Source organism: Dermacentor albipictus, chromosome 7 (genome assembly GCF_038994185.2).
Source record: "Dermacentor albipictus isolate Rhodes 1998 colony chromosome 7, USDA_Dalb.pri_finalv2, whole genome shotgun sequence".
Lineage (NCBI taxonomy): Eukaryota > Metazoa > Arthropoda > Arachnida > Ixodida > Ixodidae > Dermacentor > Dermacentor albipictus.
Genome location: NC_091827.1, coordinates 11,284,155 through 11,311,339, shown reverse-complemented (window position 1 = coordinate 11,311,339; position 27,185 = coordinate 11,284,155). Strand labels below are relative to the sequence as shown.

The window sequence follows — 27,185 nt, the reverse complement described above, 5'->3', positions numbered from 1 at the left end:
TCAGCCTGCTCTAAGTCAACAGAGAGTAAAATGAAGCAAAACGCGACGGAACTTTGGAAGCATATAAAACGAAATAAAAAAACACCATTTCAATCCCCGCTTTGACCAGTGCCGATTTTATCATTTGCGACGCCACAAGAAAGCTAAGCTGTTCAATCTTTATTTCACATCAGCGTTCTCTGCCCCAATAGATCCTCGAAAATATTTTAAATTGTCGACATACGAATACACACCCATACCTAATATAGTGATCGAAGCTCGTGACGTTGAATTACTACTTCGTGATTTAGTTTGTGCGAAAGCCGTTGGCCCTGATTGTTTACCCAATTATAGTTTGAAGGCTTGCTCTCATACAGTGTCTCTCTATTTGAAAACTATTTTTGAAAAGTCATTAGAACACAGTTATCTTCCAGCTGATTGGAAAATGGCATCGATTCCTCCTATGCATAAAACTGGCCTGCGCAACGGTATTAATAACTACCATCCCATTTCACTCACTTCTGTTTGCAGTAAAGTTCTAGAACACGTTTTATATACCGCGGTGTACCTCACCTGCCCAACCACCACCTATAGTAACGAAGCGCTTTTATGATTCACTTGTGTTGAGCAGTACCCCTCGAATGGCGTAGTCGACCTACATATATTCTGTATGTCAACCAGACCTACATATCCTGTAGGTTGGCAATGATATATATATATATATATATATATATATATATATATATATATATATATATATATATATATATATATATATATATATATATATATATATATATATATATTCTTTATTTAACTCAAACCAGCGTGGATTTAGGCAGGGCCTATCGTGCGTCACGCAACTAGTAGAGTTCACACACATCTTAGCGGAAGCACTGGATGACAAAGCATTCGTTGACGGTATCTTTCTTGACTTCCAAAATGCATTCGACACCGTTTCACACTACTTGTTACTGCAAACATTAACCAGTCTTTATACTAATACCCAAGTTATCGCATTGATCACCGAATATTTACGCGAGAGGCGACAATCTGTAGTCGTAAACGGCGAACAGTCTGCAATAACTGACGTCACGTCAGGGGTACCTCAGGTATCAGTTCTGGGACCATTTCTTTTCCTACTTTATATCAATGACAGCTACTACTACTACTACTACTACTACTATTCCTACTACTACTATTCCTACTTTATATCAATGGAAAGGTGCAATCCGATATTAGGCTATTTGCAGATGACTGTATATTATACCGTGAAATTGCCTCTGAAAGTCACTGCTTCGTAAATCAAAACGATTTATATGCCATACAGGCGAAGTGTGAGCGACGGGAAATGAAACTGAATCTCGAGAAAACGGTGTGCACAAGGTTCTCCAGGAAACTAAAATCATGGAAAATGTGAATACTCGATAAGCTGCAGTCCGGTAAAAATTGTATGTGAATATAAATACCTAGGCGTTTACTTCTAACCCTCTATATCATGGAATCGGCATGTGGATTATGCCGTAGGCGAAGCTTGCCGAAGCTTGGGATTTTTGCTACGAAATAAGAGAATAGAGAATACAAATGTAATACATTGGCCTGTAGTACCTTCTTTTTCCCCCGAGAACCATCAGTCAATGGAACCGACTTTCTTCCTCAGTTGTAGGAACCTATTGTTCTAACAAGTTCTTTTCTCCATTAAAAACGATAGAATCTTTTCATCACTAAAAGGCTTGATAAACATCGCGGGTACGTCTAACAATCACCATGACCTATACAGAATCCCAGTTGCAAATGATATTCTTTTCTTTTAGTGCTTCTTTTCCACCCTGTTGTACTGTACCTTCACTACCGCGTTTTGTTGCGATTTATTCTTCGCTTTGCTCTTTGCCTTTTCATTATGAATCTTTGTTTTCATGGTGCTTTCTGTATTTTTACACGTGACATATGACATCTGCAACGTGCCTGTGTCCGACGTGGCTGTGTGCAACACACCTGTGTGCTTTTGTGTTAGCGTATAATAATTTACGTTTTTCATGTACACGAACTTATGCAAACATGCAATTTTTATCCTTGTTTTTCTTCTCTATAACCAGCCCCCCCCCCCCCCCCTATAATGCCTGAGTGGGCGTTGTGAGTACTGAATGAATAAATAAATGAACATATGCGCACCAACTAATCGGCATACATTATGTGTAAAGTGTACAAAGCGTATCTCTTGCGCATGGAACAACAAACAACCACTCACTGCGCAATAAACTTCTCCTCATTTCAAAAGAATTCAATGTGCACATTTGTACAGTCGTCGCACATGCGTTCTGCGGGAATTTTAATTTTCACTTTTTGTTAACGCGCACCAGGCACTGTCCGGTCAGGGCCCGTCCGAGGCAGGACTCGCACGATCCGCCGCAGCAGCGCTCTGCTCGTGCTGTAGCTTGCCGTCCGCTCCTAGCCAGCCGGTGGATATCTGTCCGCGACGTATTCTCGTACGATCTCGCCGATTCCATCTAACTCCGTGGCGTACACCTCTCGGAAGTGGAGCAAGAGTATGTGCCACGTGGCCACGACGTCGATGCATATTCTCGCCATGGGAAAGCACAGCAGAAATGAGACGATGTACGTGAGAATCCGCACTGTGGTCCTGAACGCCTTGTAGCGCATGAGATTATGCCTCTGCCGGGCGGAGTGATACAACGATTCCTGCGGAAAAGGCCGCGAGTAAGAAGAGTGGCGCGTTCGAATGAAGTGAAAGAAACCAGCATCGTAATCAGTACAAACGGACTGTGACTGGCAACAGCAAAGAAATCTCACTTTCAGAATGTTTGTTGTAAATGAGAAGTATAAACCACTAAAGCAATCTTGTCAAAGCAGCAGGGCTGGTGGTTGCTTAGAACGACAGAAAGCTGAGCTAGTTGGTAAGGATTCATTATGCAAAATAGAAGTGAGGCGTGCAGACAGGACACAAGAGTAGGCGTTCGTGTTGTCCACTTCTCTACTCTTGTGTCCTGTCTGCACGCCTCACTTCTATTTTGCATACTGGTGGTTGCGTAGTTTTCTCGTTGGCTTTAGACACGACCTAAGCAGACGACGCCCGCACCTGGTGTTTCGCGCCATGGCGTGAGCATGCTGCCTATAGATATTTCAGCGAGACGCTGGCAGCTACGCGGTCGCCGCCGTATCCCTGACGTCATGCCAAGGAGCCGTGCGCTCTATAGGACATGCATTACTTTCGGAGCACAGTTTTGGTGGCGGTTCGTTCAGTTTCGGTATCCAAGACAGCCATTCTTGCGAGCATTTAGAGAAGCTACTGCTCACATTTCAGCGTCCGACTTTGCACGAATAGGCTCCTTTATATGTACACTATGTTAAATTAGAATTTTTGGGCAGTTCAAAATTTTGTTGCAGTTGCTCTTTAAGTGGCACGCAACACAGTTTAAATTCCATTTTCAAATGTTCACTGCGCTTTGCAGCACAGTGGGACAGCGAGTCTCTTTAGCCGCTGGCAGGGTCCGTTCGCTGGACAGGGGTTGGTTGCCTCGAGGTAGGCGACGGCCGCGTTCCCGTATATGTTCTCGAAAGTTTCGCAAAGGTCTGCTATCTTGCGATTACATTTCATGTGCCGAAAGCGCAGCCCGCGCTTGCGGGTGAAGGGCTGTAAAGATTGTGAGAAGAATCTGTAGCAGTTTATGTTATAATGGTAACTATAATAACACCTAGAGATTGTACACTTGAAATTTCTCCGTTTTGAAGCATTACTTGACGAACTTGAACTCCGTGTTATCTGCTGCAGGAATAATGTCTCCACAGCAATGGTGCCTTTTCCGTGTGACAGATTGCGCATTTTCGTTAGTTATGCTTCACTGTCGAGTACTTGCTAAATTTTCAAAAGAAACACTGTGGGTAAACGTAAGATAATTCTAGAGAAAGCATCGTTGCGATACTCGTCCCTCTGATAAGTTAGACAGGAATCAGGGTAGTGTGCAAGAGGGAAACCTATGAGCAAGGAGTGGCGTTAGAGGAGCTTATCTTGCTGATACAATCTGAAGTAACGTGATGTTCGCATCGAAAAGAAAACAAGCACATAAGAAAGGACACGCGTTACAAAAAAGCGCTCTAGAATTCTCGGCCAGGGGCAGATTACTCTGTCCATCCATTTCTTTTTCTTTTTTTTTAGTGCTGTAGCAATTATACGGACACCGGGCGAATTTCCGCCGTCGGCGTCAGCGTGATGTTCCGTATAAAATCCCAATGCGATATTGCTGTAGCTCTGAGGGAGAGCGTGCAATGGGGAGCCGAGGAGGAACTTGCGCTGACACTAGGCGTCTTCTCGAGCGCGCAATGATGGCGGTCGTGGGGGAAGGGGTGGAGCGCGGCGGGGGGGGGAGGGGGTGGGGGGAGGGGAGGACGGCCAGCACCGTCGCAGTCAGTGGTGTGACGTGTCTCATTGGGTGAAAGTGCCAGATTCAACCTCGGCCCCAAAGCAAGTCTACCCGATGCTCTAACCACAAGGCCAAAATCACGCGTGTATTTCGATCGCGCCAAAGGCATCTAGTGTTTTAAGCTGACCGCAGCGTGTGTCACATCGCGTAGCACGGCTACGCGAGAGCCCAGGTGTGCGCAGCGGTTTCATTTACACCAAAGAGGCAGGAATGAAATGAGAAAACTTGGGGCATTTAATTAACCGCTTCCGTTCACATAGATTCCGTTCGTGTGCGTTAGACCTGACCGTAATAATGCCCCCGCCCCCTCCTCGAATATGGCAGGATTGAAAGAAAAGCTCACCCAGATGTTTATGAAGAATTCGCGGTTCCACGATACCCAATTTGCCAGTGGTGCCCCCAGATTCACCACTGCCAGCAGTAGCAGCAGTTGCAGCATCTCCGGTCGCTTGACTACGCTCGCCTTCGCCGCCGACCAGAAGAGAAAGCGTGCCGCACAAGAAAGCACGGCAGCCCTCAGGAATATCCGCGTTAGGCGCCTGAGGCAAGCCCACAAGAGTTGAACAGGGTTATCGACATCCAGCGACGGCTCGCCGAGCCCTGGGAACGTGTACACGCCCTGCGTGCAGGACGCCAGTCGTTAATCAGAAGTAAGTCCAGTTTGAATCCACAGCTCGATCACAGAGCCGCTGCATCACCTAACGGCGCTCCTAAGCGCGGCACACGTGAAGGTAGGAACAAGGTAGGAACCATCCAGTGCATCGTATGTACAGCTTGGGGAACACACGCTTCCAACAGGTTTCGATAGGCCGAGAAGAGAATTCTTCATTGCACACTCAGAAGGATATCGGATGGTCTTTACGCACGGGAACGTCTACGTTGTCGGTGATGATCTCACGATCACCACTTTAATAGCTTTTGTGAATCATGTGACACTACTGCATTTCCGTTTCAATCAAGGCGGGTGATTGTAATTACGACCAACGCGTATGCTAGCTGACTGTCTACTTTACTATACTGATACTTTATTGTTCCCGGGCTGACCCGCCGCGGTGGCTTAGCGGCTATGGTGTTGCGCTGCTAAACACAAGGTCGCGGGATCGAATGCAGGCCTCGGCAGCACCATACCGAGGCGAGCGAAAATGCAAAAGAACGCCCGTGTCCCGTGCATTGGGGGCACGTTAAACATACCCTGGTGGTGAAAATGAATCCGGGGTCCCCCAGTAGGGCGTGCCTCATGATCAAACCGTGGTTTTAGCACGTAAAACCCAAAAAATAATTCATTCATTTCGTTCCCGGTGTGCGCGCTGAGAGCGTCGGCATATCGTCAAGTCGTAGCGAAGAACCACGCGACACCAAATCCGGGAGTTGCGAACTGAATTGTTTCGGCAAAGTCGGCAAGTAGATTTTTTTCTTTGTTGTGATACAATGCTGTTATCTCAGTTATCTCTGTTATTGTCAGTGAGCAGAGTAAACTAGTTGGGCTGATTGGTTGAACATAGCGTAAGGCTACAGCGCGGCAACCGGCGGACGCAAAGGAAGCACACGAAGTAGACTGACACAGCGCTGTGTCTGTGTACTTTGTGTGCCTCCTCTGTCTCCATCGATTCCAGCGCTGTAGCGTTCCACTGTTCTCAGTGGTTGAGTGCTAGTGACATAATTACAGCGAGGCGTTACGACGTCATGTTTATATTACCAAAATGTCCCTGTATAGTCTCAAATCACGTCCCAAATTTTTCGCCTACTAAAGGTCTCCTCTCTACAATATAGTCAATCAGTTAAGCTTGACTTAATGTTTTTCTTTAGTGTCCCTTGAGATAGAAACATTGCTCGTTGACGCGCATGCGCAAGCGCAGTCGCTCGCTACGAGACCGTGCAATCGCTTCACTGAGTTGGCTTTGTCTTCGATTGTAAAGACAGCATTCAACACGAATACAGTTCACGTCTTATTCTCTAACACTTGCTTTGGCGCAAGAAGCACGTGTCTTTCAGTTTGCCTGCTCAGCTTCTTGGCGGTGCAGTACTTTCTCCGCTTAATTTGAAGCCTCTGCATACAAAGACGTCCAGAAGGGCGCCCGTACGGTATTTGCATAGCCACACGAAGCAGTAAGTGTCCTAACTTGTGTTACTTTTGGGTTCTATCATCAACGAGCCAGATACGCAAGTCATCGAGACACGAGGTGCGCTCCCTACTGAGGCACACCCTCAACGTCGTTTATTCAACTACCTAGACCGTTTAATCCCACATTAGAAAGCCTATGGAATTTCAATGAACAGACGCATGAGAAGCAGCTAGACACTTACAAACACGTGGTGGAGCAGGTGAGCGGCTTTTGCGGAACCTCGCCTTGTCTGTCCCTCCGAATGGTGGCTCAAAGCCAACGTCACCTTACTGGCGCACAGGGTTGCCGGCTTTGTGCCCTTCCCCTACATTCACGCTATCTAGACCTGAAACAGCTACCAAGGTTTCCACCTGGCGCTGGCGGTCCGCGCTGTCGTGCGACTACTGCCTTTGCCAAGAAGAACGACAGATAACGACACCGCCCCATCTCATTGGCTAGCAGCGTAGCATAGAGAAAGAAATTTGAACAAGAGCGCACACTCTCATAGAGCCCAGTGGCCGAATTGACTGTAGCGCACCAAGCGGATGGTATTAACTTCTTCCGGTTTCGGGCACGCGTGTTTTGAATGCCAGTTGGAACACGCCCCGCCGGCTCCGCTGATCGGCGCGGCATTTATTATTTTGTTTTTCGCTTCTACTGCTCGCGGCCTTGGCGCGGAATCGTTTTATTCAGTAAAATTGCTTGCGAACGATCTTTTCATGCCTCCACCGAATCTGTGTGACGTGCAATACCATAAAGAAGACGCAAGACGTCTTCTGAAATGATGAAATGTTTATTTTGCTATATATAAATGCTCGATCCGGGATTCTTGTGCATTCATCCAAAGTTGTGGCACCAGGTAAGCAGCAGTCGTTGCCGTACGAGGCTCCACCGGGTGCCATCAGCTGAAAAAAAAAAGCAAATTGTAAGCATGTATCATTTTGGCATATTGAGCTCACAGGAATATTGCGTGTAGAGGCCAAACGTGCACAAGTGCTGAATGAGGGGCATTACAGATAAATTCACTTTTACGTACATTTCGTAGGAAATAGACTCCTCCCAAACAATGGCATAAAATCTGAAGGAAACATCCCATTTTCAAGCATCCTTCTCTTTCCGGGACATTATTTCCTGCTCTTTATGAGCACGAATACACGGGCGACTGCGCGTTTCCAAAACAACTTGGCCTCAGTCAACGCGATGTTACGCCAAGTACACAAAGGTGGCTACAACACAGGCTCTCAGCCAGACCATGTTACACGCTCGCAGAATGACTTCTAGTAGCACTCAAGACAGATTCGTGGTTGCAAAGCCTGTTTTCTGTCGCTCAGAAGAAAGAAATGTCAAGTTCTTGAGCTTCTCAGCGTTATCTTTTACGCGTCCTGCCGGCGCAAGCAACACACTCCCCTGTTATCCCGCTCGGCAATCGCTCATCGCGTTTTCGACAAGCGTGAGTACCGAAATAAGATGCATGTTGTTGCAGGGCCATAAAACGCGTCACAAACTTATCCCACTAAAATTCAGTACACTCATCACGGCCGGCTTGCCTTTTTGCTAACAGCTTCATAACCCCAGGCGCGGCGAGCATGCCTCACAAGCATCCCCAAAAGTTACTAAATACAGTAATTATTGGGGTCAGAGAATGCCTCACGAACTTCTCCCAGTAAGATTCAGTGCACGTGAAACTAACTGCGGCACACAGCCGAGCTGCTTTACCATAACTGCACCCCTACGCCGAACGTGGCCACTGTGCTTGAAAAGTACTCCAAAAAGTAGCGAAATTAGTTACAATAATGCCTGGGGTCAGAGAAAGCACCAAAACTTGTCCGGGTAATATTCACTTCACGCGAAACTGCGTCAAACGGCTTAGGTGCTTTTCGACACAAAGTCAGGTCTGGCGAGCGTGCCCAAAAACTACCGAAATAAGTTATAATAATGCTTGGGCTCATATAAAGCGTCGCAAACATCTCCCAGTACGAGTAATTAATTCAAGTTAACTAGGCCTGGACGGCAGAGCTGTTTTTCGTTAAACTGCATCACTATATAGCTTCAGTTTTGTGCAGTAAGCCTAAATGTGCTTGAAGTGCGTCGCAGACAGTCAAAATTTCTCACCTTGCTGTAGTCCAGTAGTGCAGCAGTGCCGTGTCGAAATGCAGACGGAACGCACGAAAATGCCCGGAGCCCGACGAATGGGCTACGTCCAAAAGAGACGGGTCGCCGAGCAGGCGAGCTTCACTTGCGCAGCCGGCCTCGCTCGCTCCTGTGGCATGTCTGGCGCATGACGTATCCACGCGCGTCTGGCGTGCCGCTAGCTTGTTGCTAGGTGACGCAAGAAAACTAAGTATAAGTTAATTTATACGCAAGAGTTTTTAGTTTTAGCGGGAAAGAATAAAAGTAAATAAAACGTTGTCTGTAAGTTCATTTCCCATTCTTTTTTCCCAATGCTCGCATCAAATAACGGATGGAGTTGAAAGTAGGCGTGACGTGTTTCCTGTTGCCAATTTTTGCTGTCCCCCCCCCCCACCCTCTTGTTGAATTTCTTTCACTATGGGCGTAGTTCGCGAATCGCGTGAACGAGAATAAAGCAGTTGGTCACCGGAGTCTGTGTCGGCTGTTTGCTTGCACTCATCCTCCTGCTGCACGCGGGAACTCGAACGTTACAATGGCGACGAGGAAGACGCGTTGAGCTGCTCACATTGCCCTGTTTCTAGTGCTGGTGCTGCCCTGAGCTGCGTTCCTGTACTTAGGAAATGCCAGGCGTCGGCAAGCTGGAGCCGTTCGACGCACAGACGAGCTGGGAATACCAAGAGCGGGCTGTACAGCACTTTATAGCCAACGACGTGCCGGATGACAAGCAACGAGCTGTCTTGCTCACGTGTTGTGGCCACGCCACATACACCCTGCTTCGGAACCTGCTCGCGCCGTGAAGACGTGCGAGGCACGTTTGACCACCATTTTCGATATCCTCGGGAAGTATTTCTCGCTGAAACTGTTGGAAGTTGTTGCTACAATCAAATTCAACTCTAGAACACGACAGGCGGGTGAAGCGGCTGCCGGCTACTTTGCATCACTGAACAAACTAGCTGACGACTGCGAGTTTGGTACCTTTCGCGACAGAATGCTGCATGACCGCATCGTTACGGGAATTAACGATGAAGCTGTGCAGAGGCGGCTGTTGGAGCTGCCGGACTTGACGCTGGACGTGGCGAAGAAAACCGTTATCGCGATGGAGGCGGCAAGCAAGGATTCGCAAGCGCTTTCGATGGCATCTGCGCCGTTTGCCGCGCCGACCAACGTTGTGTCACGTGACTCCGCTAAGCCGAGGCGGGAAGAAACGGCCATTTCGTGCTTTCGCTGCGATGCCGAGCATCTAGCAACGCAGTGCCGACGCCGGAATAGTGTGTGCCACAGCTGTAAGGTCAGGGGCCATCTCTTTCGCGTGTGCAAGAAGAGGAAAAACGTTGCGAACTCTAGAGGATCGGTGCCGCCGGCTGTAAAGAAAAAGTCAGTGCATGCCGTGAACGAAGCCGGCTTCGACAAAACCGTGGAAGAAACCGAAGAGCGGCAGGGTCGCCTCGGGTGTACGAAATGTGGACCCTGCAAGGCACTACAGAAGTTACTCAGCCGTACCGTGTCGAAGTAACCGAAGAGCGGCGGGATGCGCCTCGGGTGTACGAAATGTGGACCCTGCAAGGCACTACAGAAGTGACTCAGCCGTACCGTGTCGAAGTCGCTGTGAACGGAACTTCGTTGCTAATGGAGGTTGGCACGGGAGCAAGTGTATCCGTAGTGTCTGGGGATACATTTCATTGAAAGCTTCCTGAAGCCATTAACGTTTATGTTGAAGAGCTGCTCGGGTGAGTTGCCTCCTGTGCTAGGAAGGCTGCCTGTGACTCTTAGCTTTGGAACCGCAAGTGCGAGGAGGTGTTGTGCGTTGTTTCTGGTGCTTGCCCGTCCCTCATGGGGCGCGGCTGGATGGAAGCCCTTGGTATAGAATTGTGCAAGTCAAAAGAGCTGAACACATTTTCGTCGCTTTAAGATATACTGGCTGACTACTCCAATGTTTTTTATGACGAACTTGGAACCTTCAAAAGCGTGGCTGCAAAAATCACCGTTCAGGATAACACAAAGCCCAAGTTTTTCAAGCCTCGACCTGTGCCTTTCGCGATGGTCGATCGTGTCGAGGAAGAACTTCTCTGTATGGAATGTGTCGGAGCGCTGAAACCGACGAGAACAGAACGTCAGAATGGGCTTCACCCATTGTGCCTATTCTCAAACGCAACGGACAAATTCGAATCTGCGGTGACTTCAACGTCACGGTGAATGCTGTCACTGTGCCTGAGCACTATGCGATACCTCGTGTAGAGAATCGCTTTTGTCAGACAGAGTAAGGGTGAAAAGGTCAGCAAGCTCGAGCTCAAAGATGCCTACTTGCAAGTGGAACTGGACGAAGCATCCTCAAAGCGGCTGCCCATCAACACGCCAAGGGGGCTGTACCAGTACACTCGCCGGCCTTTCGGCGTGACGTCAGCACCTTCGGTTTTCCAGCGGGAGATGGACAACTTGATGCAAGGACGTGGTAGTATACTTTGATGACGTCCTGGTGACTGGGCGCAATGATGAGTATCACCTTGAGAACTTGGCCCGTGTAATGCATTGCTTGAATGAAGCTGGGCTGAAGTTCAATCTCGACAAGTGCACCTTCATGGATCCACAGGAGGAATACCTGGGCCACGTTGTTACGTCGGCAGGTTTCCATCCTAACCCTGAGAAGACTGAGACCGTACCGAAGGCCCCAAGACCTAGTGATGGTCTTCTGGCCCTACATAACTGCAAAGTTATTTGGGACTTGTTATTATTGTCAGTTATTTGGGACTTATTTGGAACTGCAAAGTTATTTGCGACTTGTAAATTTCTACCGGCGATTTCTGCCAAATTTTTCTACTGTTCTTCATCCACTGAATGAGCTGCTCGGAACCAAGACACCGTGGATGTGGGGTGCTGACCAGGAGCGTGCGTTTCGGCAAAGCAAAGAGTTGCTGGTGTACGTCTGCTGCGGTTTTGGCACACTACAACCCTCGGAAGCCCTTGGTGCTGATTTGTGATGCATCACCGTATGAAGAGGGAGCTGTGCTGGTTCACCGTGACGATACGAGTGCTGAGCGTCCGATCGCTTTTGCATCAAGGAGTCTCGCGCCAGCTGAGCGCAACTACAGTCATTTAGATAAGGAAGCTCCAGTCCTTCTGTTCGGAGTGACCAAGTTTCAACCGTATGTATGGGGCCGAGAGTTAGAGGCGATCACCGACCACAAGCCTTTGCTTGGCTTGCTCGCCGCTGACAAACCCATGCCAGAGACGTGCCCTCCGCGAGTGCTGCGCTGGTCGCTGATGCTGGCCGCTTACAACTACCAGCTGAAGTACCGACCGCGGAGCCAGCATCGCGAATGTCGACTGCTTGAGCGGCCTGCCGCTGCCTGTTTCTACACATTCCGTCGAGCAGCCAGCTGAAGTTTTCATGCTCGAGGCTGCTTACCCCAAGGTCGTGGTACCGTCTGTAGCGGCTGAAGCGACCTCCAAAGATCTTGTGCTAGCCAAGGCTCGGAAGGCCCTGTGGGCAGGAACAGAGCTGTGGGAACCTGCCCTGAAACTGTATGTATACATCGCACTACGCAAATGAGCGTGCAAGAAAACTGCATCCTGTTGGGTTCACGGGTGGCGATTCCTAGTACATTGTAAGAGCAAGTGCTACACCTACTCCATTGAAGGCCATCCTGGCATTTCAAAAATGAAAGCAGTGGCTCGTAGCCATGTGTGGTGGTCTACCCTAGATGAAGACATCACTAATGTGGTGCGTCGATGCCGTATGTGTCAGGAGAACCAGAGGACTGCGTGGCCAGTAGCGATGACGCCATGGCCGGTCCCTGAGAAGTCGTGGTCGCGAATCTACATTGACTTTGCTGGACCTCTCAAGAATCGGTACTTGCTGATTGTGAGTGATGCCTAGTCAAAGTGGATAGAAGTCGTTCCTCTGACGACACCGTCGGCCGATGCCACCATTCAATGCTTGCGGACCATGTTTGGTACCCATGGGTTGCCAGACGTGATCGTGTCTGATAATGGGCCAGTCTTCGTGAATGCCAGTTTCAAAGAATTTCTCCAGCAAAATGGCATAAAGCATGTGCTGACACCGCCGTATCACCCGGCATCAAATGGTGCTGCGGAGCGTGCAGTGCAAACTATTAAATCGAAACTTAAGAAGGCAGTGAGTGGAAGCTTCGAGTGTCAGCTAGCTCGTATCCTTCTGAACTACTGAAGAACGCCACATGAGATTACTGGATGATCTCCTGCTGAGTTAATGACGGGACGCAAGCTGAAAACAGCTTTGACTCTACTGCATCCTGACATGAGATCCCCAGTTCTGACAAGGCAGCTAAAGCAGAAGGTGGTCCACGACAAGAATGTGTACCCGACGCCGCATGTGCAACCAGGGGATCATATCTCTGCACGAAACTTTCGAGATGGTCCGCCCTGGGTTCCAGCAGCAGTGACTGCTACGTCGGGCGATCACATCGCTGATGCTACATTGCCGGATGGTCGATCCTGGAAGCGGCAACATGAGCACCTGCGCCCAGATTTCGCCGCACCTAGCGTGCCTCCGGCTGCTGTGGCGAAACCGCAAGCCTGCCCATGTGACGGAAGCTTACATGACCAACAGACCTCAGCTGGGCAACCAAACCTGAGCGCCAACTGTGAGGACGGAGATATACAACACGAAGCTTTGCCAAGAAAGAATTCAGCGCTGGACGTGCCAGATGCTCCGGCACCCACTTCGGAACTGCGCACACCCCAAGTGCGAAGAAGTTCGAGAGACAGACGACCCGTTGTGCGGTATTCACCATAAGGCTTGTGGACGTTGCCTTCCCTGTGTAGGTGGGGAGGAATGTCGTGTTTCACCACAGCGTTTGCCAAGAAGAACGACAGATGGCATCACAGCCCCATCTCATTTAATCTCATTTGCTAGCGCGATGCGTGAACGAGAATAAAGCGGTTGGTTACCGGAGTCTGTGTCGGCTGTTTGCCTGCTCTCGTCCTCCTGCTGCACGCGGGAACTCTAACGTTACTCGCGCATGTGTCAACTATAATGACAACTCACCGAAAAATAAGGGAAGCCTAGGAAGAAGCGGGCGCCGCTATCAATCTTGCTTGTTTTTGTAGCTTGGACGCTTTTTGGCCGCTCAGCCGCACTACAGGGGCTTTCCTCCTTCCTTTTGGCGTCGGCATCTCGCTGCCCGACTCCGTCGCCGTCGTGATGCAGGAAGACCCAATCTTCATCAGCCCGCGGCTCAGCTACCGTCTGCCGGTGGTCTGACGTGGCCATGACCTGTGCTTCCCGTCCCCTTGCGGACTCCGGGGCTGGCTGGCTGCGCTGCCTCCTGGAAGAGAGTGACCGTCCCCACCGGCTCCGCTTCCCAACCGAACTCCTGCGCCAAGCTCGGAGGCTAGGCCGCCCGCGTACAGGCCGAGAGCTCTTCTGCGGCTTCTTTGTCAGAAAGGTGTAACCATCATCGCGTTGAAACTGTATGCGATGACGAAGGAGATTGGTGACGATGCTGCTTTCCCACGCACCATGATTCAGGTGTTCGCCGTTCATCATCATTAGAAGCAGCCTATTTTAAGTCCACAGCAGGTCGAAGGCATCTCCCTCCGATGTACAATAACCCCTGTGCTGCGCCAACCGATTCCAACTTGTGCCTGCGAATTTCTTAATTTTATCGCTCCGCCTTGTATTTAGCCGTCCTGGACTGCGTTTCCTTTCTCTTGGCAGCCATTCTGTCACCCTAATGGTCAACCGGTTATCTAACCTACGCATTACATGACCTGCCCAGCTCCATTTCTTTCTCTTAATGTCAATTAGAATGTCGGCTATCCCCGTTTGCTCTCAGATACACACCGTTCTCTTCCTGTCTCTTAACGTTACGCCTATCACTCTTCGTTCCATCGCTCTGCGAGGTCCTTAACTTCTTCTCAAGCTTCTTTGTCAGTCTCCAAGTCTCTGTCCCATATGTCAGCACTGGTAAAATTCGCTGATTGTACACCTTCCTTTTCAATGATAATGGTAAGCTTCCAGTCAGGATCTCATAATGTCTGATGTATGTCCTCCGAACCATTTTTATTTTTCTGTTAATTTCCTTCACATGATCAGGGTCGCCTGTGAGTAGTTGACTTAGGTAAGCGTATTCCTTCGCAAACACTAGAGGCTGACTGGCGATCATCTTCTTCTCTTTGTTTTCTGCATATTAATCTTCAACCCAGTTCTTGCACCCTCTCTGTTAGGGTCCTCAATCATTTATAGAAAAATTGGAACTAATTTAGTTTATGCGAAACAGTTGCCGTGACATTTGTTCTTGTTATTTCATGGGAAATTCGGCATGTACTCACGAAGGGGGATTGACCAGGGTCGGCTGTGACATTACAGTAAGTAGATGTAGAGCACCCCCCCCCCCCTCGCCTAGATGTTAGTGATACATACTCACCCTGCAGGATTGGCCAATAACCGCGTAGTTCAATATAACAATAAGAAAAAAGGATTATATCAAATGCTAACAAAATTTGTGAATAGGTATATGAGAAATAATAGAAAGGTTGTTCCTCAATTACCAGAGGATTGCTCCTCCATTATGGCGGATAGGCCCAGTAGCGGGTCGCTACTGGGCCAGCTTTAAGTTAACCAGTTTTAATACTAATACCCAAGTTATTGCATTAATCACCGAATATTTACGCGAGAGGCGACAATCTGTAGTCGTAAACGGCGAACAATCTGCGATAACTGATGTTACGTCAGGGGCACCTCAGGGATCAGTTCGGGGACCATTTCTTTTCCTACTTTATGTCAATGACATTAATGGAAACGTGCAGTTCCATATTAGGCTATTTGCAGATGACTGCATAATTTACCGTGAAATTGCCTCTGAAAGTCGCTGCTTCATAAATCAAAACTATTTTTATGCCACACACACGAGGCGTGAGCGATGGAAAATGAAACTGTATCTTAAGATAACGATGTGCACGAGGTTCTCCAGGTAAAAATTGCATGTGAATATAAATACCTAGACGTTTACTTCTAACCCTCTTTATCATGGAATCGGCATGTGGAATATGCCTGAATTTTATTTGATGCCTGCGTTTAACAAATGCATTTAATTCATCTGCACTACCTCGTGCCATTCGTCTGTGGTATGGCCTCCCTGAAAACATAGCCTCCATATCTAATCCCAACACGGTCCACTCTCAGTTACTCACGCTTTTCCCATTTAATACCGTTCACGAGTGCCCAATCTAGTGTATCTTATCGCGCATTTTTGCCATGTTTATCACTTTCATAAACCGTATTTCTTTTGCTCTGTTAACAGTAACAAGTGTTCGTGTGCCTTCAGATGCTGCTTTGTATCCTTGTGCCTTCAATATCGTGTGACACGGTAATCTTTTTATAGCACTGTTCCTGTTGGAAATAGGTACTTTTTATACCTTTACTGTTTAATGTGCCCCCCATACTTTATGCCTTGCCGTAGGGCCTGTAAGGTTTTTTGAATAAATAAATACCGTAGGCAAAGCTTGTCGGACCTTGGTATTTTTACTACGATATGCACGTTCGTTTCATCAACAAACCCGGTAGTTACTATATAAATCAAACATGAGATTTGCGCTGGAATACGCCTGCCTTGTGTGAACCTTTTAACAGTAACTAACAAAGAAAGACTAGAAAGAGTTTAGTGCGTGGCGGCAAGATATGTACTTGATATACCAATGTATGAAAGGCAGCTTACTTCAACGAAATCTAAGGTGATACTAAATAGGAATCTCTGCAGCACCGAAGAGCGTCATTTCGACTGAAGCTTTTACACAGCGTATGCAATGCTCATGCTCAATTTCCCCGTGATGTTTACACGAACTAGCCTCACTACACATAAGAACGCAAAGATGATGAACACAAGATCAGAGAATACAAATGTAATACATCGGCCTTTAGCAATTATTTTTTCCCGAGAACCATCAGTCAATGGAACTGACTTCCTTCCTCAGTTGTAGGAACTTCTTGATCTAACAAGTTCTTTTCTCCATTAAAAACGATCGGATCTCTTCACGACTGAAAGGCTTGATAAATATCGCGTGTATGTCTAATAATAACCATGACATATACAGAATCCCAGTTGCAAATTATATTCTTTTCTTTTAGTGTTTCTTTTTCACCCTGTTGTACTGTACCTTCACTGCCGCGCTTTGTTGCTATTTGTTCTTCGCTTTGTTCTTTGCCTTTTCATAATGAATCTTTTTTATCATGGTGCATTTTGTATCTTTTTTTACACGTGAGATTTGACATCTGCAACGTGCCTGTGTCTGACGTGGCTGTGTGCTTTTGTGTTAGCGTATAATAATTTAAGTTTTTCATTTACACAAACTTCTGCAACCAGCCCCCCCCCCCCCCCCCACCAGTAATTCCTGAATGGGCGCTGTGGGTATTGAATGAACGAATAAACATATGTACACCAACTAATTAGGATACATTGAGTGTAAAGTGTACAAAGCGTATAAATCGCGCATGGAATAACAAACATTCACTCAGTGCGCAACCAACTCTTCGTTTCAAAAGAATTCAATTTGCACACTTGTACAGTCGTCGCACATGCGTTCTTCAGGAATTTTAATTTTTACTTTTTGTTAACGCGCACCAGGCACTGTCCGGTCACGGCCCGTCCGAGGCAGGATTTGCACGATCCGCTGCAGCAGCGCTCTGCACGTGCTGTCGCTCGCCGTCCGCTCCTAGCCAGCCGGTGGATATCCTTCCGCGAGGTATTCTCGTACGATCTCGCCGATTCCGTCAAACTCCGTGGCGTACACTTCTCGGAAGCGGAGCAAGAGTATGCGCCACGTGGCCTCGACGTCGGTGCATATTCTGTCTATCGGCATTACCAGCACGAGTGTGGCCATGTACGTGAGCACCGGCACTATGTTCGTGAACGCCGCGTAGCGCATGATCTTACGCTGCTGCCGGCAGGCATGAGAGACCATTTCCTGCGAGAAAGGCCGCGAGTACGAAGAGTGGCGCGTTTGAGTGAAGTGAAAGAAACCAGCACCGGGATAAGTACAAACGGACTGCAACTGGCAACTGCAACGAAATCTCACTTTGACAATGTTTGTTGTAAATGAGTAGCATGAACCACTAAAGCAATCTTTTCAAATTAGCAGCGCTGGTAGTTGCGTAGCTGAGTTGAGTTGAGTTGAGTTGTTGCAGGCTACTGGTGGGATTAGCCTTGCAGTTGCTGCCGGCAATTGCTCCACCGTAGCGACACCTATAATAAATAAATCTCATAATCAGACACAGACCTCAGAATTACAAATGGTCACTCCTCAGTTCACCATGTGGAGGCCAAATCCGTGTCCTGTAGGTAATTTAAAAGAAGGCGAGAGACCTCCTTCCTACACAACCGGTTCCCGCGCGGGAAAACAATGTCCTGAAGAGAACTGTGAGGAACTCCTGTCTTCTTGAGGGACCCGAATAACACCCTCCTTTCTGCGTTATACACAATACAGCACATTAGGTAATGTTGTATGTCACCGCACACACCACACGTTGAACATAATGGTGATAACGCCAGGCCAGTCTTATACATCCACGCAAGGGTACGAGCAGAGCCCGTGCGAATGCGGAGCAGTATGGTGGCTTGGTTTCTTTTGAGACCCTTGATCACACATGGCTTGTGAGGTGAGCTCCACAAAGAACTAAAGTGGCACAACACCGCTTCTCTGAAGAGTATGTTGTCCTCTTGAGGCATTCTTCTCAATGGATTCCCGGACAGCGCTCTATGGGCGAGGCTGTCCGCCATCTCGTTGCCTATGATACCCATGTGCGAGGGCACCCATTGGAAACGTATGGAGAAGCCCTTGATATGGAGATTGTGCACCGAGCGTAGGTTCGTAGTTTTCTCGTTGGCTCTAGACAGGACCAAACCAGACGACGCCCGCACCTAGTGGTTCGCGCCATGGCATGAGCATGCTGCCTTGCGCGACACTGGCAGCTGCGCGGTCGCGGCCTTATCTCTGACGTCATGCCAATGAGCCGTGCGCTGATATAGGAGATGCGTGACTTCCGGAAAGCAGTTATGAAGGCGGTTTGTTCAGTTTCGATATCCAAGAGAGCCATTCTTGCCAGCATTTAGTGAAGCTACTGCTCGTGTTTCAGCGTCCACCCGCCGTGGTTGCTCAGTGGCTATGGTGTTGGGCTGCTGAGCACGAGGTCGCGGGATCGAATCCCGGCCACGGCGGCCGCATTTCGATGGGGGCGAAATGCGAAAACACCCGTGTGCTTAGATTTAGGTGCACGTTAAAGAACCCCAGGTGGTCAAAATTTCCGGAGTCCTCCACTACGGCGTGCCTCATAATCAGAAAGTGGTTTTGGCACGTAAAACCCCAAATATTATTATTATGTTTCAGCGTCCGACTTTGCACGAATAGGGTCCTTCATATGTGCACTGTCTTAAATTAGAATTTTTTTGGGCGCTCAGAAATTTAGTTGCAGTTGCTCTTTAAGTTACGCCCTCCCTCGCCCCCCAACAGAGTTTAACATTTCATAGGTTACAAATCAATTTTCATATGTTCACTGCGCTTTGCAGCACAGTGGGACAGCGAGTCTCTTTAGCCGCTGGCAGGGTCCGTTCGCTGGGCAGGGGTTGGTTGCCTCGAGCTAGGCGACGGCCGTGTTCCCGTATATGTTCTCGAAAGTTTCGCAAAGGTCTGCTATCTTGCGATTACATTTCATATGCCGAAAGCGCTGCCCGCGCTTGCGGGTGAAGGGCTGTAAAGATTGTGAGAAGAATCTGTAGCAGTTTATGTTATAATGGTAACTGGAATAACACCTAGAGATTGTACACTTGAAATTTCTCCGTTTTGAAGCATTACTTGACGAACTTGAACTCCGTGTTATCTGCTACAGGAATAATGTCTCCACAGCAATGGTGCCTTTTCCGTGTGACAGATTGCGCATTTTCGTTAGTTATGCTTCACTGTCGAGTACTTGCTTAATTTTCAAAAGAAACACTGTGGGTAAACGTAAGATAATTCTAGAGAAAGCATCGTTGCGATGGTCGTCCCTATGCTAAGTTAGACAGGAATCGAGGCAGTGTGCAAGAAGGAAACCTATGAAGGAGGAGTGGCGTTAGAGGTGGTTATCTTGCTGATACTATCTGGCATAACGTGATGTTCGCATCGAAAAGCAAACAAGCACATAAAAAAGGACACGCGTTACAAAAATTTGCCAGGAAAAGCCCTCTAGAATTTCCGGCCAGGAGCAGGTTAATCTATCCATCAGTTTCATTTCTTTTTCTTTTCAGTGCAGTAGCGACTATACGGACACTTCGGGCGAATCTCCGCCGTCGACGTCAGCGTGATGTTCCGTATATTGCTGTAGCTCTGAGGCAAAGCGTGGAGGGAGGGGCTGAGCGAGGGGGGGGGGGGGGGGGTGCAGGTTGCGTCTCTTCTTTACTCTGGCCGCAGCTGCACATGGCGCGACTGAGCGGATGGAGGGTTAATCTTCTACACTGAGTCCAAAGGGTGGATGACCCGACATCAAGGAGGTTTGCCCGCGATGGCTGATAGTCACGTCTGTGCTGTGTTCCTGCGCGCCAACTTAGACTTTAAAGGGACACTAAAGTGAAAAGTGATTTCTTCTGCATCAGTAAATCACCGTTCTACAACACCAAGAACACCACTCTTACAACGATAAGACGTTTGGTAAGCCAGAAAAAGCGCAAGAACGAAATGCGGGTGGCGACGCCTACTTGAGTTCCCGCACCTGGGAGCTGTGACGTCTTGGATTTTGATGGCATCTTCTAGGGCCTACTAATTATATCTAGCGGTACAGATTGACTACATTGTGTTCTAAAGGAACCAAATATTAAACATGCCAAGTTTCGGGAACCTTTATTCAGCCAACGCGGCCCAAATGCGAAAACAAACTTTGGAATCCCTGACGTCACGCTGACGTGCCGGCGCTGGCATTTCGGCGCGAAATTCAAATACTGATACTTGGACCTTCATTTTCTCATCTAATATTCAAACTATTTTCGTGAAATGACTGGCTGCAGGTTTCTCAAACAATGCTTTATTAGTCTAAACTGATTTATTGTTTCCCTTTAGTGTCCCTTTAAGCGAGAGGCAGAACTGAGGGTCATTCGCTCTCAGCTGCTGCGCCTCTCTTTCTATCTCTCCTCATTCCAACACTGAGCCCCCCCCCCCCCCGCCCCCCAGTGAAGCGCGGTTTTGGTGTCCTCTGTTGATTGACAGTTAGTGCGCTGCAGTTTACCAAACCCTTCACAACCTCACTTAAAGGTCTTTCTCGACAGCGAGTGCCTGATGTGATCGAGTGAGATGTATTCATGTTTACATGTGCGTACACCACACCATGCTTGTCATTTAGTTAGCGAATTTTTACTCTCAGTTTATACGGCCGATAAACATACTACTCGATATGGCTGTCTAGCCAATTGCTATCGAAATCAATGCTTCGTTTTCGGACCAAATTGAGAATTTTTTTTTCTTTCTCACCCCTCGCCAATGTTTAGGACACCGCATGGATCGGCCACTCTGCGCTAGGCAAGGTCGGAAAAGAATGAAAAATACAATTGTATTTGTCAATTGTCAATACAATTGTTAGAATGTCGCAATATCAATGCAACGATAAATGGTTGCAAGCATTGCTGAAGCCTTCGCTTCTTGTAGGGACAACCAATGAATTCTGCCGTCTTTAGAAGTGCCGTCGCAGTCAGTGGTGTGACGTGTGTCATTGCGTGAAAATGCCAGATTGAACCTCGGCCCCCAAGCAAAGCTACCCGGTGTTCTAACCACGAGGCCAAAATCACGCGTGTATTTCGATCGTGCCAAAGGCATCTTGCGCTTTAAGCTGACCGCAGCGTGTGTCACATCATGTAGCACGGCTACGCGAGAGCCCAGGTGTGCGCAGCGGTTTCCTTTACACCAAAGAGGCAGGAATGAAATTGGAAAACTTACGGCAATTAATTAACCGCCTCCGTTCGCATAGATTCCGTCCGTGTGCGTTAGACCTGACCGTAATCATGCCCCCCCCCCCCCCTCCCCAAATATGGCAGGCATGAAAGAAAGGCTCACCGACATGTTTGCAGTGAGCTCGGAATACCAAGTTGCGATTTGCGCCAGTGGTGCCCCCAGATTCATCACCGCCAGCACTAGCAGCAGTTGCAGCATCTCCGGTCGCTTGACTACGCTCGCCTTCGCCGCCGACCAGAAGAGAAAGCGCGCCGCACAGGAAAAGACGGCAGCCCTCAGGAATATCCGCGTCAGGCGCTTGAGGCCAGCCCACAGCAGTCGAGCGGGGTTTTCGTCAACCAGCGACGGCTCGCAGACCCCTGGGAACGCGTGCAAGGCCTGCGTGCAGGACGCCAGCCATTAATCAGAAGTAAGTCCACTTTGCATCCACAGCTCGATCACAGAGCCGCTGCATCACCTAACGGCGCTCCTAAGCGCGTCACACGTGAAGGTAGGGACCATCCAGTGCATCCTATGTACAGCTTGGCGAACACACGCTTCCAACAGGTTTCGATAGGCCAGGAAGCGTCTTCTCCATCGCACAGTCCGAAGGATATCGGATGGTCTTTACGCACGGGAACGTCTACGTTGTCAGTGATGATCTCACGATCGTCACTTTAATACTTATTTTGAATCATGTGACACTACTGCATTTCCGTTTCAATCAAGGCGGGTGATTGTAATTACGACCAACACGTATGTTAGTTGACTGTATACTCTACTATACTTATACTTTATTGTTCCCGGGCTGACCCGCCGTGGTGGCTTAGCGGCTATGGTGCTGCGCTGCTAAGCACAAGGTCGCGAAATCAAACGCAGGCCCCGGCAGCACCATACCGAGGCGAGCGAAAATGCAAAAGAACGCCCGTGTCCCGTGCATTGGGGGCACGCTAAAGATCCCCTGGTGGTGAAAATCAATGCCGAGTCCCTCAATAGGGCGTGCCTCCCAATCAAACCGTGGTTTCAGCACATAATATCCCAGGATTAATTCATTCATTTCGTTCCCGGTGTGTGCGCAGAGAGAGTCGGCATATTGTCACGTCGTAGTAAGGAACCACGCGGTCCCAAAACCGCGAGTCGAGAACCGAGTGATTTATTACGTCAACTTGCGCACAAACAAGAAAGTGGCCCTCGAAGCGCCGCGATAGGACGAGCCTAGTCAATCGCCGAAATTTGATTTGCAGGTCAAACGCCTCAACTGCTTATACATCACTCTTCGTACATAAAAAAAAAAAAGATCATGGGGTTTTACGTGCCAAAACCACTTTCTGATTATGAGGCGCACCGTAGTGGGGGGCTCCGGAAATTTCGACCTCCTGAGGTTCTTTAACGTGCACCTAAATCTGAGTACGCGGGTGTTTTCGCCCCCATCGAAATACGGCCGCCGTGGCCGGGATTCGATCCTGTGACCTCGTGCTTAGCAGCCCAACACCATAGCCACAAAGCAACCACGGCGGGTTCTTCGTACGTTCAAGAGTAATCGCTAGTGCTGGCATGTATTCGATATTGTGTGCAATTCTTCTCGCGTCGCGCATGAAATCTGATTAGATGAAGTTCCTTCACTGCAAAATTCGTGACAACATTCGACAGACTCTCTTTCAGATTTTCTTCCGACTCTCTTCGAGCGTGGCTTGTTTTGTGCATTTCTTGGATATAACGTTTCTTTTCTAAATCGACTGCTAAAACCGCACCTAACCTGTTCAAATAATTGTCTGAATATGCGGACATTACTCGCGCGACAAATCACAATGTAGAGGAAGATTAAGTTAGAAAGATTAGCAAATTACTTTTTAATCACTCACTTTATGTTTCGTGCAGAAATCGCAAAATTGAAACGCACTGTCTGCTTAGCGATAACACTAACACTTTTGTCGTATCTGTCTCGATACTGTGGTACGAAATATACTATCGCGTTCGTGTCAGCAGTTCCTTAATAGCTTATCTCTAACAATCCGCAATACTACTGCAACGCCAATAAGTAATTTATCACATTTTGGGGATGAACATCTCGGAAATGATGCTAGTCTCCGGATATCTTGCTAAGCAGATATGGTCACCGACGGTTCTCGCCTTCAGTTTCCAAGTTTAAACAAATTACTAATTTAAAAAGTTTCAAAGCGATATATAAATAAGTGGATGAAATTTCCACTTTGTCGTGAAAGTAATGTCTACCTCGTCGTGTTTTCCACCGAAAAAGGCAGAAAGTCATGTTATCTTCCACAGGCAGTTTGAAAAAAAAAGTGGCATCGTTCAATATTAAAGAAAGAAAGAAAGAAAGAAAGAAAGAAAGAAAGAAAGAAAGAAAGAAAGAAAGAAAGAAAGAAAGAAAGAAAGAAAGAAAGAAAGAAAGAAAGAAAGAAAGAAAGAAAGAAAGAAAGAAAGAAAGAAAGAAAGAAAGAAAGAAAGAAACGCAGCGCCAAATACCCATTGCAGTACAAGAAACACTAAAGGCAAAAGATTAGGTCAAGGTGGACCGCTAAAATTCTTCTCCAGAAAGCTGACTGCGCTGCTCTCTTGCCAAGGAAAGACTTACCGCCGTATTCAGAAACGCATCTTGACTTGAAGCCCATGCTTGACTTGATATAAATGACGCCTGTTGCGAATGCGCCAAAGATGCTCATTGCGTTTCTTACGGTGCGTTCGCGACAGGCGTCATTAAAATCAAGTCAAGCATGGGCTTCAAGTCAAGATGCGTTTCTGAATACGGGGGTTAGTTCCAAGTAAAATCGCTTACTCAAGCAACGGCATCTCCGCAACTCAATTCAAATCGCGCACCATGAGCGAGCGCTGGCAGTGTGACACTGCAAACGTCATGCGCAATCTTTACTGCCGTTGGTCTGTAAAACAACCTCTGAGATCCATGGCTACTGCCTTTCATTATTTCTTTCTTTTTTTCCTTGTCGTAAATCGCAAGAGCGCGGCCAAAAAAAGAGCCGAGACCGCGGTGCGCCAAGACTTCACATGGAAGCTGTATTTTCTTACATCACATGGAAGCTGTATTTCTGTATATAAGCTTCGTGAGACACGAATACTAGCGCAGCACTATAGAAACTTTATTTGCTTCTTTCAAGGATTTAGCGTCTCGAGGTCTCCGTCGTCTTCTTGGGCGAAACAAAACCTCTTGAACACCCGGGCAGTCCTCAAGGGTAACGTCAATAAGTTTTTTTTTTCTTCTAAGAATCGACTAGGGAGTCGGCAAGTAGCATTTTCTTCCTTTTTATGATGCAATGCTGTTATCTCTTTATTGTCAGTGAGCAGAGCTAACTAGTTGGGCTTGTTGGCTGAACATAGCGTAAGGCTACAGCACGGCAACCGACGGTGGCAAAGGAAGCACACAAAGTAGACTGACACAGCGCTGTGTCTGTGTACTTTGTGTGCCTCCTTTGTCTCCATCGGTTCCAGCGCTGTAGCCTTCCACTGTTCTCAGTGGTTGAGTGCTGGTGACATAATTAGAACGAAGCGTTACGACGACATGTTTATATTACCAAAATGTCCCTGTATAGTGTCAAATCGCGTCCCAAATTTTTCGCCTACTAAAGGTCTGCTCTCTGCAATATAGTCAATCAGTTAAGCTTGACTTAAAGTTTTTCGTTAGTGTCTCTTGAAATAGAAACATCGCGCACTGACGCGCATGCGCAAGCGCTCGCTACGAGACCGTGCACTCGCTTCACTATGTCGTCTTTGTCATTGTAAAGAGAGCATTCAACACGAATACAGTTCACATCTCATTCTCTAACACTTGCGTTGGCGCAAGAATAATCTCTCTTTCAGTTTGCCTGCTGCTGCAGCTTTTTGGCAGTGCAGTACTTCCTCCGCTTAATTTGAAGGCTCTACATACAAAGACGTCCAGAAGGGCGCCCGTACAGTATTTGCATAGCTACACGAAGCAGTAAGTGTCCTAACTTGCGTTACTTTTGGGTTCTATCATCAACGAGCCAGAGACGCAAGTCATCGAGACACAAGGTGCGCTCCCAACTAAAGCGCCCCCTCAACGTCGTTTATTCAACTACCTAGACCGTATAATCCCATATTAGGTAAGCGTATCGAATGCAGTGGATGGACGCATGAGAAACAGTTAGCCACTTACAAACACGTGGTGGAGCAGGTGACCGGCTACTGCGGAACCTCGCCATGTCTATCCCTCCGAATGGCGGCTCAAAGCCAACGTCACCTGACTGGCGCACAGGGTTGCCGGCTTTGTGCCCTTCTCCTACATGCACTCTATCTAGAGCTGAAACAGCTACCAAGATTTCCACCTGGCACTGGCGGTCCGCGCATGTGTCAACTGTAAGGCCAACTCACCGGCAACAGAGGGAAGCGGTCGAGGAAGCCGCGCAGACCCGCGAAATCAAAATAGAGGCTGCGGATGCTATCCTCGGTCCACGCCGAGGGGTGCAACTCCATGCCTGTTTCTGTAGCCTGTGCGCTTTTTGGCCGCTCAGCCGCACCCCTGAGGCTTTCCTCATTCCTTTTGGCGTCGCCATCTCGCTGCCCGTCGCCGTCGTGATGCAGGAAGACCCAATCTTCGTCAGCCCGCGGCTGAGCCAACGTCTGCCGGTGGTCTGACGTGGCCATGACCTGTGCGTCCCGGCTCCCTTGCGGACTCCGGGGCTGGCTGGCTCCGCTGCCTCCTGGAAGAGATCGGCGGTACCTACCGGCTCCGTTTCCCAACGGAGCTGCTACGCCAAGCTCGGAGGCTAGGCCGCCCGCGTACAGGCGGGCCACTTCTGTGGCTTCTTCGTCAGAAGGGTGTAACCATCATCGCAGTGAAACTGTAGGCGATGACAAGGCAGATCGGTGGCGATGCTGCTGCTACTCTTGCTGCTTCCTGACGCAGTTGATTCAGTTGTTCGCAATTCATCATCATCATCAACAGCAGCAGCAGCCTATTTTAAGTCCACTGCAAGGTGGAAGGCCTCTTCCTCCGATGTCCTATAACCCCTGTGCTGCGCCAACCGATTCCAGCTTGCGCCTGCCAATTTCTTCATTTCATCGCTGCACCTAGTCTTCTGCCGTCCTGGACTGCAGCCCTCCTGTTGGTAGCCATTCTGTCACCCTAATGGTCCACCGGTTATCTAACCCACGCATTACATGACCTGCCCAGCTCCATTTCTTTCTCTTAATATCAATTAGAATGTCGGCTATCCCCGTTTACTCTCTGGTCGACCCCGCTCTCTTCCTGTCTCCTTAACGCCACGCCTATCGTTCTTCGTTCCATCACTCTTTGCGCGGTCCTTAACTTGTTCCCAAGCTTCACTGTCAGTCTCCAAGTCTCTGCCCCAATGTCAGCACTAGTAAAATGCACTGATTGTACACCCTCCTTTTCAATCCTAATGGTAAGCTTCCAGTCAGGATCTCATAATGTCTGCCGTACGCCCTCCTAACCATTCTTATTCTTCTGTAAGTTTCCTTCTCATGATCGGGGTCCCTTGTGAGTAATTGGCTTAGGTATGCGTATTCCTTCGCAGACACTGGAGGCTGACTGGCGATCATGAACTCTTGTTCCCTTGCCAGGCTATTGGTCATCATCTTTGTTTTCTGCATATTACTC

The 27,185-nt window shown here is 48.3% G+C and overlaps 2 protein-coding genes and 1 long non-coding RNA gene across 3 annotated transcripts; all 3 read right to left on the bottom strand.

Moving 5' to 3' along the window:
• Positions 1-2,272: 2,272 nt before the first annotated feature.
• On the bottom strand, positions 2,273-14,131 carry LOC135904393 (uncharacterized). The gene is made up of 3 exons (XM_065435123.1): positions 13,674-14,131; positions 4,762-5,037; positions 2,273-2,679 (listed from the first exon to the last, which is right to left on the bottom strand). The coding sequence occupies exons 1-3, from the start codon at positions 13,896-13,898 to the stop codon at positions 2,428-2,430; spliced, it is 753 nt and encodes a 250-aa protein (XP_065291195.1). The 5' UTR covers positions 13,899-14,131; the 3' UTR covers positions 2,273-2,427.
• LOC135904394 (uncharacterized) lies at positions 7,293-13,646 on the bottom strand. The gene is made up of 3 exons (XR_010565102.1): positions 9,117-13,646; positions 8,633-8,839; positions 7,293-7,425 (listed from the first exon to the last, which is right to left on the bottom strand). It is a non-coding gene; the product is annotated as an uncharacterized lncRNA (long non-coding RNA).
• A 3,053-nt stretch (positions 14,132-17,184) lies between the features above and the next one.
• On the bottom strand, positions 17,185-26,416 carry LOC135904392 (uncharacterized). The gene is made up of 3 exons (XM_065435122.2): positions 25,937-26,416; positions 21,698-21,973; positions 17,185-17,590 (listed from the first exon to the last, which is right to left on the bottom strand). Exons 1-3 carry the CDS (start codon positions 26,207-26,209, stop codon positions 17,339-17,341), a joined length of 801 nt encoding a protein of 266 aa, XP_065291194.1. The 5' UTR covers positions 26,210-26,416; the 3' UTR covers positions 17,185-17,338.
• Positions 26,417-27,185: the final 769 nt, after the last annotated feature.